General features: G+C 43.2%; 2 protein-coding genes across 2 annotated transcripts in view; one reads left to right on the top strand and one right to left on the bottom strand.

The window, feature by feature from the left end:
* The window catches only part of slc35a5 (solute carrier family 35 member A5), a 39,563-nt gene extending 35,667 nt beyond the window's left edge, over positions 1 to 3,896 (top strand). Inside the window, exon 9 of the mRNA XM_067992907.1 lies at positions 2,668 to 3,896. Within this exon, the coding sequence (XP_067849008.1) occupies positions 2,668 to 2,736 (69 nt within the window). The 3' untranslated portion in view covers positions 2,737 to 3,896. The remainder of the gene's footprint in view (positions 1 to 2,667) is intronic.
* Positions 3,897 to 14,895: 10,999 nt separating this feature from the next.
* The window catches only part of ccdc80 (coiled-coil domain containing 80), a 42,037-nt gene continuing 38,440 nt past the window's right edge, over positions 14,896 to 18,492 (bottom strand). The window contains exon 7 of the mRNA XM_067992905.1: positions 14,896 to 17,327. Coding sequence (XP_067849006.1) covers positions 17,011 to 17,327 — 317 coding nt within the window. The 3' untranslated portion in view covers positions 14,896 to 17,010. The remainder of the gene's footprint in view (positions 17,328 to 18,492) is intronic.

Genomic DNA, 18,492 nt, shown 5'->3' with positions numbered 1-18,492 from the left:
GCTCACCAACAGGGGGCCCAGATATTGCGAGTGGCTATCTCCACTTAAAGGCAGCCCAAACCTCTGAAAGGGGAGGTGCACTGTGGCTGCAGGAAGTGGTGGAAGTCAATTGTGAAGTGAATTTGTGCTGCAATATAGTGAAGCACGGTGATGATAGGAACGCTGGAATTTTTAATGAGCAACAACTTGGCTGCTCAAAGTTTGCGGGGCTCTTATATTTTCAAAATATAAGATACGGGTCTGAACAGAGATCAGAATTTGCGCACATAAATCACTTGCAGGTCCTGTCCTTATGTTTATAAACTGTTGAGTTCTTTCAAAACATTGAATAAAGGTTGTTCACAACTACATCCCACATCCTCCAATCTGCATGCCAGACCCCGCCAATCTGCCGATCTAGGTTTTTACCAGGCTTGCGAGAGAGCGTGCGCCAAGGTTCTTTGATGCACTAGAGGCCTTGGTGCAAGAGGTAGACAGAAGGAAGGGCATCCTATATCCGCAGTGGGGCAAGGGGCCCTCCAGACATATGCCCCCGAGGCAATGGGAGACTGGAATGCTAGGAACATAGTACTATGAACATGGATGCATTGCAGGAAGAAGTGCAATGATTTGACACGAGTGGTCAAGGTGTGTGAGTTCAAGTGTCAAGTGGCATATCCTACCAACTGCACCACTAGCCGCATCCACTGCTCCATGCACTACACCCCCCATCACCCACCTACCAACGAACTCTTCAATCAGTACTCAACTCTTCCAATCAGCTGTTTCATCTCACCCTCATACATTACCACCGTTGCAAGCCGCATACCCACATCTCGCAGGTCACACACACTGGCAGCTATTCAACCATGACTGCCACATCATCCAAACATCTTGTAGGACACTCACTGACACACTTCCTGCTTTCTTGCAGGAGAAGGTGGCGCATAACAGAAGGCAGCAAGTGACAGTAGCTTCATGGAACATGAACCTGCTGTCCTCTCTCATGATGACAGCATTCCTGTCCCACCCATGCCACTCCACCAGTGCCCTTGCTGTTGCCTGTCAGCTAGCCAGCCCACTCCCTGTAGAGTATTGAAACATTATTATAGGAACAGAGTAGGCCATTTAGCCCCTCGAGCCTGTTCTGCCATTCAATGAGATCATGGCTAATCTGTGACCTAACTCCATATACCTGCCTTAGCCCCATATCCCTTAATGCCTTTGGTTAACAAAAATCTATCAATCTCAGATTTAAAATTAACAATTGAGCTAGCATCAACTGCCATTTGCGGAAAAGAGTTCCAAACTTCTACCACCCTTTGCGTGTAGAAGCATTTCCTAACTTCACTCCTAAAAGTCCTGGTTCTAATTTTTAGGCTTTATCCCCTCGTCCTTGTATTCAAGTATAGGAGACCTCCAAAAACAGGTACAAATGCATCAGCAGCCTGAAGCAATAATCCAGCAATGAACCTGTAACTCCTGCATGATCCCTTTAAATAGCACTGGTGGGGGGTCCTCCAGGCTGTTTAAGACCTGTTCAGCTGTGCAAGGTTAAGACAGTGCATTGGCTGGAGCGTGGAGTTCCAGAACCGCATCTGTTCCTTTTAAATGAGCGTTGCACACTGATCTACCACACAATCTCCCTACTTTACATGCTGCCGGCATTCGTTAAGTGCACGTGCACAAATGCCTTTACCAATATGGCATCCTGCGCACGACACACCGGAAGTGTGCGCGTGCATCTCGGACGCCATTTTCGGTCCTTAGGTATCCGCGTAGCGCCTACACAATGGACGCTAGGCAGCCCAATTTAGCCCCCATAGAATCTCACAGCACAGAAGGAGGCCATTTGGCCCATCATGCCTGTGTTGATTAAAATTAGTTATTTGGTCAGTGATACAGTTGGCCCTTCTAAAAATGAAAATCAAAGTCAAAAAGCCTTATGCCCTCAATTTGGCAATGTTGGAGGTAGAATCATTAATTTAATGACTACTACTAATAATCTTCCAAGTAAAAGCAATGAGTTTTTAAATGATCAATTAAAGAAAAATCAGTGCATAGTAGGAGCCCTTTGACAGGACTAGCTTTTTAATATAGATCATCTGAAGGAATTGTGGCTACATATACCCACCCACCTGCAGCCTGACTCTCCCATGCTGTGTGTGAACCTGCAACAGATGATCACAAGATTATGGATGAGGAAGGCCATTTGAACCATCTTAGCTCATCCATACAGAATGACGCCAAATTCTACCCCCCCCCCCTCCACTACAGCATCGGGTTAGTTCTGACATGGTTCCAGGTTTTTTGCCTTCACTACTTTATCCCTGTACGAATCCATTCCACGTGCTGCGGACTCTGTGTTTTAAAAAAAAAACTTCCCTATGGTAACTGTCACGTAACTTGAACTGGAGACAGTTGATGCTGCCTGGGTTGATGGATCAATGCCCTAATGCTTATTTTTGGCATTGCTCATGGTGAGTTGAAGGATACATTGTTTTATAAGAATAGGGGTGTTATTAGAAAATGTGATGGGGAAAGTGTTCCAGGAAGTAAGTGTGACACTTTTAATATTGAGATATATGTGTAGTAAATAAAGGTGAACAAAGTTATAAAAGTTCTTGATTTAATTTAAACTACAAAAGAGTGATTTCCCCCCCCCCCCACCTTTGTTTTGACTTTTAGGACGGTGAGGAGTTGGAGAGATTGACCAAACCAAACACAGATTCTGAAACAGAAGAAGATTCATTCTAGAAAATGCATTTTTTTGGAAAAGTTGAACTTCATGAATGAATCCTTTTCATAGATTGGATGCAAATTAAGTACTTAATTTCTTTGATACGTTGTTTAGAAAATGTTAGCCATTCCTCCTTGTCCACGTTGTTAACCCTTTCTAGGAACTTACACAAAGCTTCAAGAAACCAGATAGAAAGCCACATCAACAATGTGTAACCCCAGCCTGGTTACAAAATAACATAGGAATAACTAATTTGACTGTAGGTTGGACTAACTCAAACACTTATATGATGGCCTTACATTATATATCCTCTATTTACATCATAGTTTTTATTCTATCATATGAAGGTAATAGCATGTCCTGTTATTTCATTGTAACAATTATTTGAACTCTATCTAAAGTCTTTAAAAAAATTCATGAGAATATGACTGAACTGTACCAGGAGAACAAATACCTTTTCTGGCACTTTGAAATAACATTGAAATTTTTTTTACTCTTGATTGTGCAAATATACTGTTGGAAAACAGTACAGTGGAGTAGTTTAATGCCCATTGCAAGGGTTCCTGGTCTTTCCTGCTTTTGTATAGTTTGAAAGAACTGTCCTTGATTGTAAAGGCTAATACTATTAATTCTTTGTGGAGTAGTAAATCAGGAGATACGATACTTGAGTTCATTAGAAAAATGCAGTGTTTGCTCAGTTGTTCATAGAATGTGCTGCTGTATCGAGTAGTTCTGAAATGTTTTTATATTAAATATTAACTCAGGGGATTAAAGTGAGGATGAAAAGAAGCAAATGTACAAGTACTTGCATTTGATAAGTACATACAAACTGGATTCAAAGATAAATGGATTTTAATTTAAAATTAAATGAACATGATGAAGAAAATACAGTGATTTATGAGTATCTTGTTATAGAAGCTTTTGATTAATGTACTTACTAGCAATTATTAGCAGATACAATATGAAACTATATTTGTAATGCTTAATGTATGAGAAACTGTTAATTGAAAGATTGATGTGAACAGTTCTTATTTGTAGATTTAATAAATGTGGCCACCTACTTCATGAGAAATACATATGCTATTTAAATTTGTATCATGAATCAAACAAGCATGTTACAAAGATTAAAAAGAAGACCATGCTGACAGTGAACAGCAGGTCTGTTATCTGCTCTCTATTCAGAAGCTAAGTTAATTATATTGGATGTAAATCCTTTGTATACATTGATGCAAACCTCTTGGACTGACAAATATTTGTCTGTCAGGGTTAGTGTAGAACAACAAGTTATAAGAGATAGGCATCTTAACTCCTGTAACATGCAGATAATGAATAGCCTGCAAACAGGTTTTGTTTATACTGGAAGGAGGCTAAAAACTGGTGCACAACGAGCACCTCACATTACCAGATGAGAGAGAAATTGCTGAACTACAAGCAACACAATTAATTCCATAACTGTATAATTAACACAGCTTTGGAGGGAAGCTCACCATGTCCTGGCCTTTTCTAGTGCCATGCAGTGAAACCTGTGCAAATACATATGGTGGTACATTGATGTGCACTTCCTGTTTTCTACTTCAGTCATCATACTTACAGAATGAAATAGCAGATTAGGAACTATAAGCATTTTACACAGGAACAATTCAACAGACACTAGTCTGGAAAGTAAGTTAACCAGTAAAAGAAAGTGAAATGCAGACAATCAAATTGCTCTGAATGTTATTTCTCAAATCCTTTTAGCAGCTATTTTTCTTTTCCTGGCCATGGAATTGATATTTTTCCATCTACAACCCGTCTTCACACTGACTGCTCCATCCATTGTGTTGTGTGGCACTACCACTGTACTAAGTGGGATAGGTTAAGAACACATCTAGCAGCTCAAAACTGGGTATCCATGAGGTGCTGTGAGCCATCAGCAACAGCAGAATCTGTAACCTCATGGCCCGGCATATCTCTCACTCCTCCATTGCCATCAAGCCAGATGACCAACCCTGGTTTAATGAGGAATGTAGAAGAGCATGCCAGGAGCAGCACAGGCGTACCTGCAAATGAGGTGCCAACCTGGTGAAGTTACAATGCAGGACTACATGCATACTAAACAGTGGAAGAAGCATGCTATTGACAGCTAGGTAATCCTACAACCAACGGATCAGGTGAAAGCTCCGTAGTTCTGCCAGATCCCGTTGCGAATGGTGATGGACAATTAAGCAACTAACGGGAGGAGGCGGTTCCATGCGCATCTTCATCGTCAACTAGTAGGACTTGATGGCTGAGCCCAGCACGTGTGTGCAAAAGACAAGGCTGAAGCGTTTGCAACCATCTTCAGGCATAAGTGCGGAGTGGATGATCCTTCTTGGCAGCAAGTTAAGCCAGGACCCAGATACATCAGGTCCCAGACTTGCATTGCAGTTTCCAGGATGACCTTGTTCGGGGGGAGGGGATGGGGTTTGAGCCATCTGTGTAATGGGACACACGGCTGGGGGGTAAGGACTCCCTACCTCAGGAGTTCATGCTTTCCTGACCCTCAGAGGGACCAGGTGTAGGGTTGGTAAGGAATAAAAGGATAGATTTTGATTTTCCATGAGATTCTTACTCATCGCCCTGAGCCCATGGAAACCCAGGAACTTCAACTGACACTACAAAATGTCTTGGGTTTGATGACACTTGAACAAAACTCACTAGAAAATTTCTTGGCTGTAAATTGCAATAATGTCTAAAAACAGGTAGGTGGTACTAAGTGATTTTTAAAAATTTATTCATTCATGGGATGTGGACATCGCTGGCGAGGCCGACATTTATTGTCTATCCCCGCAACCTCTACCACCTAGAAGGGCAAGGGCAGCAGGCACATGGGAACAACACCACCTGCACATTCCCCTCCAAGTCACACACCATCCCGACTTGGAAATATATCGCCGTTCCTTCATCGTCGCTGGGTCAAAATCCTGGAACTCCCTACCTAACAGCACAGTGGGAGAACCTTCACCACACAGACTGCAGCGGTTCAAGAAGGCGGCTCACCACCACCTTCTCAAGGGCAATTAGGGATGGGCAATAGATGCTGGCCTTGCCAGCGACGCCCACATCCCATGAATGAATTTTTAAAAAACTTCAGAAAGGGGAGGTTACCAAAATTTGCTTTTCACAGAGGGTGGTTAGAGCATGGAATGCATTCCAATATCTACCCTGATGAGTGCATTATAGAAGAGTTTGGATTAATTTGCTATATTGAGTAAATTCAGCCTCTTTAGCAACATCACAATCTGTAACCTCATCGCCCGGCATGTTCCTCACTCTACCATTACCAACAAGCCAGGGGATCAACCCTGGTTCAATGAGGAATGCATTTCACCCTTTGTTCGGGCATAAAATCAATTTCTGGGCACAAGGTCCTGCACCCGATCTGCGCCAGCGGCATTGCTGCTGCTATATTGGTCCTCGCTGTTTTTAGGAGTCTCTAACAGCCGCTTGAAACCAGTGTTGGACCAATTTAAAAATGCATAGAATGGTCCTGCACCTGTTTCAGAACCTTTCTGCAAAATATGTGAAAAACTAAGCAGAGCATAGGTCGTGCATCAACTAGTTTTTCTAGTTCTACAGCAGCCCAACCTGTGGTCCTTAAAGGGACTGATGGAGGCCACCGAAGAAATGGTAGGGAAGATTTTTTCTTACTTCCCCCTCCTGTGTATTCGGGAGGAGCAGGAGTGGTCCTTCTGGCTCCACAGCAACACTGTGGGCTGCCGACCCAGGCTCAGCCTTCTCGAGTTTTACTCCGCTTCCCCACCCAGGACTTACCTGAGGGTCGCTGCCATAGAATGTTACAGAACAAAAATAGATATTAGCTTCATCAATTCTGTGCTGGTGAGTCATATGATTCAGTCCCACTGGCCTGCTCACTTCCCATACCCTTTAATAATTTTTTTCTTTCTCAAGAAACAAAATCCCTTTAAAAAGAATTTATGGAGTCTGATTCGACAATAGTTCGTGGCAGAGCATTCCCTGCTCTAACCACCCTCTGCCATTGTCCTTCTAGGTAGTAGAGGTCGCGGGTTCGGGAGGTGCTGTCGAAGAAGCCTTGGCAAGTTGCAGCAGTGCATCCTGTGGATGGTACACACTGCAGCCACAGTGCACCGGTGGTGAAAGGAGTGAATGTTTAGGGTGGTGGATGGGGTGCCAATCAAGCAGGCTGCTTTGTCCTGGATGGTGTCGAGCTTCTTGAGTGTTGTTGGAGCTGCACTCATCCAGGCAAGTGGCGAGTATTCCATCACACTCCTGACTTGTGCCTTGTAGATGGTGGAAAGACTTTGGGGAGTCAGGAGGTGAGTCATTCACCGCAGAATACCCAGCCTCTGACCTGTTCTTGTAGCCACAGTATTTATGTGGCTGATCCAGTTAAGTTTCTGGTCAATGGTGACCCCCAGGATGTTGATAGTGGGGGATTCGGCAATGGTAATGCCGTTGAATGTCAAGGGGAGGTGGTTAGACTCTCTTGTTGGAGATGGTCATTGCCTGACACTTGTCTGGCATAACTGTTACTTGCCACTTATCAGCCCAAGCCTGGATGTTGTCTCGGTCTTGTTGCATGCGGGCATGGACTGCTTCATTATCTGAAGGGTTGCAGAGTCTGACTGCCAAGCACATTAAAGTGAGAGATGTAAGACCACCTCAAGCAGATAGTCTCACACCACTTGGAGTTTGCAATATAACTCTAGACCAGGGTGACGCGTCCAGGCAGTTTACTAGATTCATTTGTGTGTATGAAAGGTTAGAAATAATTTCAGAGTACTTAATGATCATAATACCCTCAAGGACTACACTACCATTGCTACTTTCAAGGAAATAACCTAGATCCAACTTAGACTGACAATTAGTCTTAAATTTCATATACTATAAAAATCTGATTTAAAGCACAGAGGATTTGTCTCTGTCTCTTATTCTGGGAAAGCTATTTGTGTGATTATATAGTGTATTAGTCAAACTCAAACGCTTTCAGTGTCTGGATTCATTCCTGTGTGAGTTAAAGAATTGTGCCAACTTGAAAAGAGATCTTAAGCCACAAATTGTACTTAGACTAGACTCAATATGAAGACACTATAATTATCCAATGAGTAATATGATTATGCTTCACAGTGTTCCAATTTGCTGCACGGCATCTTGATTCCAGGCACCTTGACGTGATGTGATGGTTAGCTGTGACTCAATTGATTTCTGTAAGGAATCTTACAATACCAGGTTATAGTCCAACTGTTTTATTTGAAAGTCACAAGCTTTCGGAGGCTTTCTCCTTCGTCAGGTGAGTGTGGGATTCGGATTCCATGGAAGGTTGCCGCATTTATAGTCAGAGAACAATACCTGGTGATTACAGATAATTTTTCCAACTGCTCGTTGTCAGACAGAGAGATGTTACCTATAGGACCACCGAATACACAAACGGCCAGAACAAAAGACAGACAGAGAGAGAAACATCCGAAAGGAAGAGAAAGACAGAGAATGACCCGTTGTATTAAAAACAGATAACTTTTTTTCGCTGGTGGGGTTACGTGTAGTGTGACATGAACCCAAGATCCCGGTTGAGGCCGTCCTCATGGGTGCGGAACTTGGCTATCAATTTCTGCTCGACGATTTTGCGTTGTCGTGTGTCTCGAAGGCCGCCTTGGAGAACGCTTACCCAAAGATCGGTGGCTGAATGTCCTTGACTGCTGAAGTGTTCCCCGACTGGGAGGGAACCCTCCTGTCTGGCGATTGTTGCGCGGTGTCCGTTCATCCGTTGTCGCAGTGTCTGCATGGTCTCGCCAATGTACCGTGCTCCGGGGCATCCTTTCCTGCAACGTATGAGGTAGTCAACGTTGGCCAATCACCGGCATCTCCACATCATCAATTGATTTCAGCCTGGCTTTCTTCATGCTCTCATCCATTTATTGATTTTTATTTTTCAAATTGTAGAAAAGCATGATTGAAAAGGAAAACATACTTAGCTTAGAGCAGAAGCCTAAGAATGGGCCAGGTTTACTGAAGGACTCAACCTGATTGTTCCATTTTTCAATTAGCCAGTCTGTTGTCAGTACAGTACATGCGGATTTCTGTTATACACATTCAAGGCTAATTCTGAAATGTGCTATTGGTATCCTTTGTGACAGTGAGGCTTTCATAATACTGACTCTTATTTACATAAAATATGCATCTTAAACAAGATGAACAGAACTAGCCTTCAATGTGTGGAACAGAAATTATAATGGAAAAGGTTGGTGCAGAACTTCTCAGCCAGTTGATGCCACATTTTTCACTGTGAATATTCTAGTAGTTAGTGTTCAGTGGTTATACAATGGGGTAGATTTTCAACTTGCCACCCAGGTGTAAAACTGCCATTGTGGATCGGCCATCCATTATAGAAGCCTCCTGATATTCATTTTCATGCATTACAATGGAAATTAAAGTCGGGAGGTTTCTATAACAGGCACGTTGAAAATCTACCCCAATGTTTAAAAGATAGGATATCATCAAATCCCAGGGTTTCAGCAACAAGGACAGCAAAGCCTAGATTTTTTGATACTGGCATTTTTGAGTGGGTTTGAGAAAGAATCAAATATCCTATTTTCTTTCAGTTTTCCCAGGTCAGCTCGTTAGCATAGCTTCACATGCAGATTCAACCAGGTTTAGGGAGCACACGAGTGGTGGGAGCTGAACATTGCATGTGCCATATTTAAAGGGATGTGGACAATCAAAGAGTGTCAAAACAGGGGGACAAAATTCAGAAAGATTTTAGAGAACCTCAAAAGGCATTTCGATCCATTAGTAGCCTTTGTCAAGGGAGAAGTGGCAGGCGACTAAGAAGAGCAGGCAAAAATAAAAGGGGCTGCTATAACTTCGGTGTACGATCGGCAGAATGCCTGCACAAACTGTGTAAATGGGTTTTCACAGATCTTCCACCAAAGTTGCGGTGGCCAATCGAGAGAAACCCTGAGAAAATTCCCAGTGTTTTTAAGTTGGACACTAGTATATTCTATTGTTTCTGTAGGGTGCGGGAGTGGAAAGATTGATTATTTTCAGTATAGAAATGATTAAAAGTGTGCAATTTAATTATTGATGATTAAAGATGGCCAGTCCATACAAGTATAATCTCTTAAAAAGAAAAACACTTACCTTTAAGTAGTCGACACTGATGTTAGTTATCTTTGGCCCTATTTTTTGCATCCGTTTTCTCCCCTCCCATCTTCTTCTCGAAGGTATTGACATGTTACTGTTCCATGTTTCTTTTATTCACATGTACACCTTGGCAGTGAGTGATCAAAGTCATCTGACTGAAGCTCATAGCTTAGCTCAATCCAGCCCTCAACTCAAGTACATAAATGTGCACTTCCAGCAGGGATTGCTGGATAGAGATCAGGGGCATGATTTTATCTAGGAGGTGGGTTCTCAGCTGGGAGGGGGGAGATCAATAATCGGGTGGGAAACCCGGAGAAAAAAATTGTGCTGATTTCCGTGCGATCGCGACTCAATTGGAGCCACTTAACTCAGCTTCCAGGTTTCGCGTCCTCCAGCTGCACAATGGGCGGACTGTGCACCCGCACAACTTAAAGCCCACTATTTAAAAGGGCCACTCCAGCAATGCATTTGGAAGGGGAAAGGAGGAAAAAATGAATGGGGAACGTCGTAGAGCGAAGCCAGCACTTAGATTCTCTGACGCCGGCCTGGAGACATTGCTGGGCACAGTAAGAAGCAGGAGGGAAGTACTGTACCCAGCAGACTGCAGCAAGAAACCTGGTTGTGTCGCCAAGAAGGCGTGGCTCGAGGTGGCGGAGGAGGTGAGCAGCAGAAGCACGATGCCCCGGTCGTGGCTTCAATGTAGAAAGAGGTTTGGTGACCTAACCAGTACAGTCACAGACTGACCTGCATTCCGTGATCCCCCACATACTGCCCTGTGATATCTACTCCATCACATCACTCCTCACACCCAAGGCTCAATCTCGACTCACCATCACTTCTTCACCACACTGCCCCCCTCCACAATTTGTGCACCTACCTCTCCCACTCACCCCAATCCTGATGCTATGTGACCAATCTGTCTGATAGTCACCCTCTGATGCACCTGCTTCATTGTCATCCTGACCCAAAGCATCCATCGGGTGACCACATTATGCCCACTCACTCACTCGTCTGTACTTTCTCCCCATGTAGAAGAGAGCGCAAAATGCAAGGGAGAGGGCGAGGACTGGAGAGGGGCATCCCCAAATCGTAGCTCTCACAGAGATGGAGGAGGAGGCCATGGATATAAGTCGGACGGTGGAGTACCTTGCTGCCGGGAATGCTGAGACTGGCACCCTGCAAACGCCTGGTGACAGAACTTTAACATCCCTCGCGCACAACATGGATTGACGTTATCAATGATTGATCTGTTGCACACCTCATATGCTCATCGCAAAATCACTTCTGCGATGATTATTAATATTGCTGTATGTTCTCTTTCAGGGGCATTACGGACCGAAGACGTGATCGAGGGTGATTCCTCAGTGGAGCTCCCTGCCTCTGAGGGTGCACCGTCACATTTTAGTGAACCATCCACCAGCGCAGATACTCACACCTCGGTGGGCCCTATTAGAGAGGTAGTTGGGTTGTCACCTGGTGAATCGAGACACAAAAGTGAGCACGAGAAGAAACTGGTGGCAGGGGCAGCAGTGGAGAGTCCACATCAGTGGGTATACTCCTCTCTAAGCTCTGCTCAGCTTGGCACAGATGCTGAACCCCGGGGGCCATCCTTGAGAAGGAGAATGATGGAGGTACAGGAGCAACTTTGTGAGGGAATGGAAAATGTGCCATGCACCCTCACCACAGTCGCGGAGAGGATGGAGGAGTCCAACTCCGTCGCTGGTGGAATGGTGGCGCAGGTAAGTGCGGGAATGTTTGCGATGGAGAGAATGGTGGCCTCCATTGAGCTCCAAGCATGGCTCACAGATGAGTCCATTCAGGCTCTGACAATGGCTTTGGATGCCAACATATTTGTCACCTTAAACAGGCAGATACTTCAGCCGTGGCCTTCGAACGTTTCACAGATCTGCTCCAAGCTGTTGTCCGGCAGATTGGTAGGAGTGATGTGCCTTGGCCCAGGAGAGGAGTGATGGCGAAAGGAGACATGGAAGTGGAGACGTTACTCAAAGCACTTCCACGTCTCACCTTTTCCCCCCCCCTCTTCACCACCCCCCCCCCCCCCCGCAATGCTGCCTCCTCTCCAGATGGCCAAGTCAGGCCTGCAGAGGCGCAGATGGAGCAGTCTTTGGCGGGGCCCTCACGAGCTCCAAAACCCAGAGGTCGTAGGCCGAAAGTATCTAAGCATGAATCTGAGCAACCTGCCACTACCTCTGCTGCAGCCACAGGAGCTGCACCACCTAGAAGTAGTAGAAAGAGAAAGTCAACGATTTTGTAATCACCAAGAGTATGCACAAGGTTGTCTGACAGACTGTCATGTTTTCATTTCTATTTGGTTTATGTTAACGTCACATTAAATGTTATGATTCTCACGACCACTGTCACGCCTTGCCCATTCTTGAGTCCCTTTTGTGGAAGCACCCTTACATATGTTTGCTCATGAAAGGCGATTTGATGCCACCCATTGGGTGCATGTGTCATTGTATGATTGTTTTGTGCAACCTGGGTGGGGGAGGGGGGCAGTTGTGGTTGTGGTGGTCATTACAGGTGGTCTGAGTACTTGGCTGTAGTCACTTTGCTGATCTCCCTATGAGAATCTATAAAGTATGAGTGACCCCATGGCATGACGAGCAGCCAGATGAGACGCTGCTTCGCCAATGGTTTGCTCATCGTCGTCCTCCTCATCCGCCTCCTCCTCATCCTCCTCGCCTCCTTCTTCAATGTTGATGGCAGGTGCAGCTGCTTCTTGAGCGCATGGGACCTCATCCACCGGCAACCCTCTCTGTTGAGCGATGTTGTGCAGGACACGACACACGAGTATTATTCTGCACACCTTTGCCGATGGCTTTCCTATGGCTTGTTCTATGACAGACCTGGTAGTGCTATGACTGTCGTCGTGCTGCTTATGTGCCTTGCTGGTGATGTTTCTCACAGGTGTCATGAGCCATGTCTTCAGGGGGTATCCCTTGTCTCCAAGAAGCCAGCCCTTATGTGTGTCTTGTGCGTGGAAGAGGGCCGGAATGCTCGATTCATGCAAAATGAAGGAATCATGGCACACACCTGTGGAAACCTCTTCCATTGGCCACAAACCAGCTGCGCATTGATGGAGTGAAATCCCTTGCGGTTGATGAACAGTCCTGGCTCATGTGGAGATGCTCAGATTGCTACGTGTGTGCAATCAATTGCACCCAGTACCCGTGGGAAGCCAGCAAGGGAGTGGAAACCCACTGCCCTCTCAGTCTGGCTGATGTTGCCGATGGGGAAATTGACGTAGTGGGATGCCCTGGCAAACAAGCCAACTGTGACCTGTCGTGTACACTTATGGGCAGACAACTGAGAGGTCCTGGTGATGTCACTGGTGGCGCCCTGGAAGGATGCAGAGGCAAAGAAGTTGAGGGCAGTGATGTCTTTAACTACGATGAGTAATGCATGGCCATCAGGCCCAACCGGGAGCAGCTCTGCTCGATGGAGCCTGCAGATGTCTGCGACCACCTGGCGACTTAATCTGAGCCTTCATAGGCACTGCTCCTCAGAGAGGTCCAGGAAGCTCAGTCTCTGCCTGTAGACTCTCACATGTGGGTAGTGCCTCCTGCGGCCCCTCCATTGTTCCCCTCTTTGGCTTTTCTGCAGGTCCCTGTCGCGCATCTCTGTCTTGTGGAGCTGCAACTCCCAGAACTACACACCATGCCTGCCGGGGGTGATATGCCTCCTGCTCAGATGTAGTGCTGAATACATCCATTGCGCCCGCCCCCCCCCCCCCCCCCCCATCCTGATGGTGATGGTTTGAGGGGGTCCAAAATGCAGGCAAATATGTCTAAACAGAAGAATTCTGAGTGTAAACACAGAAATCTGATTCTAAACACTAAGAACTCCCAGCCAGATGTTTGAGAGAACTGCTTGCCCTGCTGCAAATCCCCATTTGTCAATCACTGGTTTAAATGTCCAAACGGCTGCCAGCTGCAACTTTTCTCCGTTTCTGTGACATGTTTCAGAGGCCACGGGAAGCACATTCGGGCAGAGTTAAAACTGTTTGTCTACCTCAATTCCCACCAAGTTAATTGATTTAAGTAATTCAACTATCTTAATTCCCCCTTTAAATGTCATCCCACTGGTTTTAATTGCCGGCGGGACTTCCGGGTTTCCGAAGCGCGCGCGCACCCAGGTGCGTCTGGGTGAAACTCATTTTTCGGCGTGTCAGAGCCGGGACTCGTTCCCGCTCCCAACTTTTACAATTTTTACTGCGCCCCCCCGCCCCCAACCCAACTATTCTTCGGGGTTAAAATCATGCCCCAGAAGTGGTAACCCTGGCCCACCTTGCCGGTCCTGAGTGCAGCAGAATTGGCCTCCATCTGCTGTCCTGGTTTAGATTAGCTAAGTCAGACAAGTGAACAAACCTGGCACTTTCTCTGTCTGGTTCAACATGCTGAGCCAGTAGTGGAGCAATTCTGTATCCCAAAAATCAGGAGTGTGGACAGCTATGCCCTTTGGACAAGGGAGGAACAATTCAACATCCAGTTCAAAAACAAATTTGTGTGCGTTTACTCTCAGGCTGATGTTTCATACTTCGCAAATTGTGATTTTTTTTTACAGATGTTAAAAGTTGTAAGGTGAAAAGGAGATTAAGCACTTTTTTGGCTGAAATAATGTAATGTTTACTGTAAGAAGCAGTAGCATGGATTGGTAGGAAAAATGAGAGCACAGTATTTACTTTCTGAGAGATTGAACCAACAGTGTGAAGAAAGCAGAGATGAAAACTGCAAATGCTGAAATTAAAAGTACTAGAAATATGCAGCATTTATAAAGAAAAAAGACAGGTTAACATTTTGAATAAAGACCCTTCATCAGAACCTTGAGATGAAGGGTCGCAACCCAAAACATTAATTTGTCTTTTCCCACCTCAGATGCTGAAGGACCTGCTGTGTAATTCCAGCATTTTCTCTTTTCCATGAAGAAACATATTTATTTAAATATTATGATTTTTTTCACAACAGTGTTGCTGTGCCACTCCAGTGAAATAATTTCACCACCCAGTCAGAAAATTGCTTCTGTTATTATTGTTTCCCCAAGTAAGAATGATCCAGAAATGTTTACATTTCAGAATACACTGATACAAAGTGAAAGGAAAATATACATTGTGGCTAATGCTACTGCCAGGCTTTCAATTAGTGGGATGCTGTACCAAATATTACTGAAAGCAGTGTTTGTTTTCTAAAATGTAATACATGTTTAAATTCTAAGTAACTCTAAGGTCACTGATTGCGAAATACACTACACACTATGGCCTACTACGAACGCTCTGTGGAATTTCTCAACACATAGCCAAAAATGAAATAAAATACAGTACACATTTTATTCAATTCTAGATAAATTTGTGAATTATCCCCGGTTTAAAAACTAACATTTTGTGACTAGAAATGGTTATGAACCACAACACGTTGTGTAACAATGTCACTGAGCTTTATGAGCACATATCGCCTCCCCTCCCTTTTACGTCCTTGAGCAAAACCTTTCTGACTGTTAATGTGAAATGTTAGTTCAACTCCAGAGCTGTCTCACAATTTTGGAGGGGTACACACAATTAAAAAGAAAGACTTGCATTTATATAGCCCGTTTCACAACCTCAGGACGTCCCAAAGCGCTTTACAGCCAATGAAGCTCCTTTAAAGAGTAGTCACTGTTGTAACGTAGGAAACGCAGCATCCAAATTGCACACAGCAAGGTCCCACAAACAGCAATGTGATAATGACCAGATAATCTGTTCTAGTGATGTTGGTTGAGGGATAAGTATCAGTAACGGGGAGAACTCCCCTGCTCTTCTACGAAATAGTGTCATGCGATCTTTTACATCCATCTGCAACATCCATGGTTTAACATCTTGTCTGAAAGATGGCACCTCTGACAGTGCAGCACTCCCTTAATACTGCAGTGAGGTGTAAGCCTAGATTATGTGCTCAAGTCATGCAGTGGGACTTGAACTCACAACCTTCTAACTCAGAGGCAAGAGTGTTACCACTGAGCTATGGCTAACAATAAATAATAAGGGATCAATGAGCAATTATCCATGGCTTATGAGGAATTGTATTACATTAATTGGCTCATTTTTGCTTGAGACCTTTGTAAAAAAAAATCCATGAATATACTCTTAATTGTAACAGATCTATATTTTTAAAAACATTAGTTAAAATTTTTGTTCTACTCCACCCCCATAAATTGAAAAATGATTAATGAACTTCCCCTATATACAATGCTGGCCATAGTGCAGTTTTAATCCGAAGAAGAGGAGGCTGTAGCCAGAATACTGTTTCTATTCTAATCCATGTTTTGCATCAACCTTTCTTTGTATATGTGTGCTAGATGTAATGCAGTGTCAGAGGTACAGCATTGCTACAGCCCTTCAAACTTCACTCGTCTTCACTCTACAAACTGACAGCATGGTTACCTTCACGGTACACAGTATTTGTTTCTTTCCTTCATGGTAAGATAAAAACAAATATTATTTATCATGAGTGATTTCTGTAACTAATTTGATGCTAATTCCAAAGCTATTTTTGAAATGGCTTGCATCTTTTGTTTTGTATCCAGTAGAAAGTGTTCTATTGCAGCAGTTCTCAGCACCATGTTAAGTAGGTGATACTAACACTAGTTTCATTTTTGTTTAACTCCGTTTGCTTTTTAGTTTTAGCATAGATACATCTTTGTTGATGCACACTGAAGATTAGGAAGATAGTTTTCTCTTAATATTTCTGGTTGGAGTCCCTCACAATTGATGCAAGTCTTTCTCCTTTAATACACAATAAATACACTAAAAATAAACAAAAAACTCCTCTAATTATGGATATACACACTTTCCATATTAAGCATCAGCTATACAAAATTTCTTGCAAAAATGCTGACTATAGTGTGGCTTCAAAAATTACTATTTGTTCCTTAAGTCAGCAGAGGGTTCAGTGATTAGTCTTTAAATATTTCCAAAATATAACTGAAAATTCACATTTATCCCCAATAGCTGTAGCAGAGTATTTTCTTTAAGCTTTTTTTTCAGTGATTCTGAAAACAAAACTCAAATTGTTATCAAATGTGATTTTTAGGTTGCTTTTAAAACTTAGTCCTTGTGGTTTGCAGCGTTTAAACTGAAAGGCCACAACTTATTATTTTTAGTAATGGTATCCACCGTAGTGACCCTGTTGATGATATCCATCTTGGTAACCATGGTAACTGTATCCATATTCATCCTCTGGGCAACGCATGCCCAAGGATTGTTGAATGGCCATTTCCTGTCGGCGAAGCTGCATGGAGTCAACAAGGTCATAAACGATGGCCATATTCCACATTGGAGTTGGATACCAGGACTTGACATTTCCATCCTTCCCAACCAGTAGCATTGAGAAATACTCTGGGCTCACTTGGAAATAATTTCGTATATCTTCTACCAAGGACTGGGAGAGCTCTTCGCGCTCAACAGTTGCGGTTCCTGTAAATGTAGCAAACAAAGCCAACAAACTTGTTTTACCATAAATAAGGTTTAAAAAGATCCTTCATTTGAACCATAATTTCTTTGAAACTGCCATTTATAAATATATCCTTCTTAAAAATACCAAATTAATTATTAAACAACTATATCTTACAGAAGAATAAATTTTCACTGGCAAAATCCAAAGATTATTTGACTACAAGACAAATTTACTACCTGACTTAAGTATCTATTATAATTTTAAAATGGTTATTTATACTGTATTAAGGTAGACTGCTTTGGCCTTTAAATGCATTTTCATATCATTTATTTTGTGTAGAAATAAAAATACTATATAAAAAGATTCAAAAGTTCAAAGATACAACCTCTGCAGCCAAAATATATTAATACAGTCAAAGTATAAAAATATTTACTTTTTTATATATGTGTCATAAAATAAATTACATACAGATGTCAAAGTTTGCTCGGCCAGTTTCGTCAAGATTTGGGCTAAGATTGAGAAGCCTGCCAAGCTTTGGATCTTACACTTTTTTTTCTTTTACTATGGTTCTTGTATGACATCTCTGCTAGTATATTAGTCATACTGGCAGTACAATATATTGGATATCACTGTCGAGAATATGCAGCCCCGTATCCTTTCCTAAGAAACCTCTGTGAGCTTACATGGATTCGTACACTCTCCCAATTAGTAGTGACTTGTTGAGCCATGAATTGCAATACAGTATGATATTATGAACCATTATATTTCCTCCTCTCAGTATTTCATTACATGGAAAACAGAAGGAACCATATCTCTCACAGGATTTCTGAGTTAAAATTTGCTACTTTCCTGAATTTTGTCTTATAGCTGACAACACTGAAAATACCAAAACAGAAACCCAAACTTTGAAAGCTGCCACATCTGAGAAAATTTCCTTATGGAGTGTCAAGAAAGTTTTTTTTTAACAGAACTCTATATCATGTTGTGGAGACAATAGATGCATTTATGTGAAATGTACTTCTGCACAGGAATTGGACACTTTTTAATTGACAGAACAGGGAACAGTGGAAGGTTGCTTTCACAACAGTACTAATTATTTTTGGGCAAATCCTTGTTACTATTCCACCAAACATTTTAGATTCAGAAAACTTTAAAATCTACTGCAAACCACATAAAAACTTGATA

The sequence above is a fragment of the Heptranchias perlo genome, chromosome 11 (genome assembly GCF_035084215.1).
Source record: "Heptranchias perlo isolate sHepPer1 chromosome 11, sHepPer1.hap1, whole genome shotgun sequence".
Lineage (NCBI taxonomy): Eukaryota > Metazoa > Chordata > Chondrichthyes > Hexanchiformes > Hexanchidae > Heptranchias > Heptranchias perlo.
The sequence above is the reverse complement of the archived record's forward strand: the minus strand, read 5'-3'. Positions and strand labels throughout refer to the sequence as shown.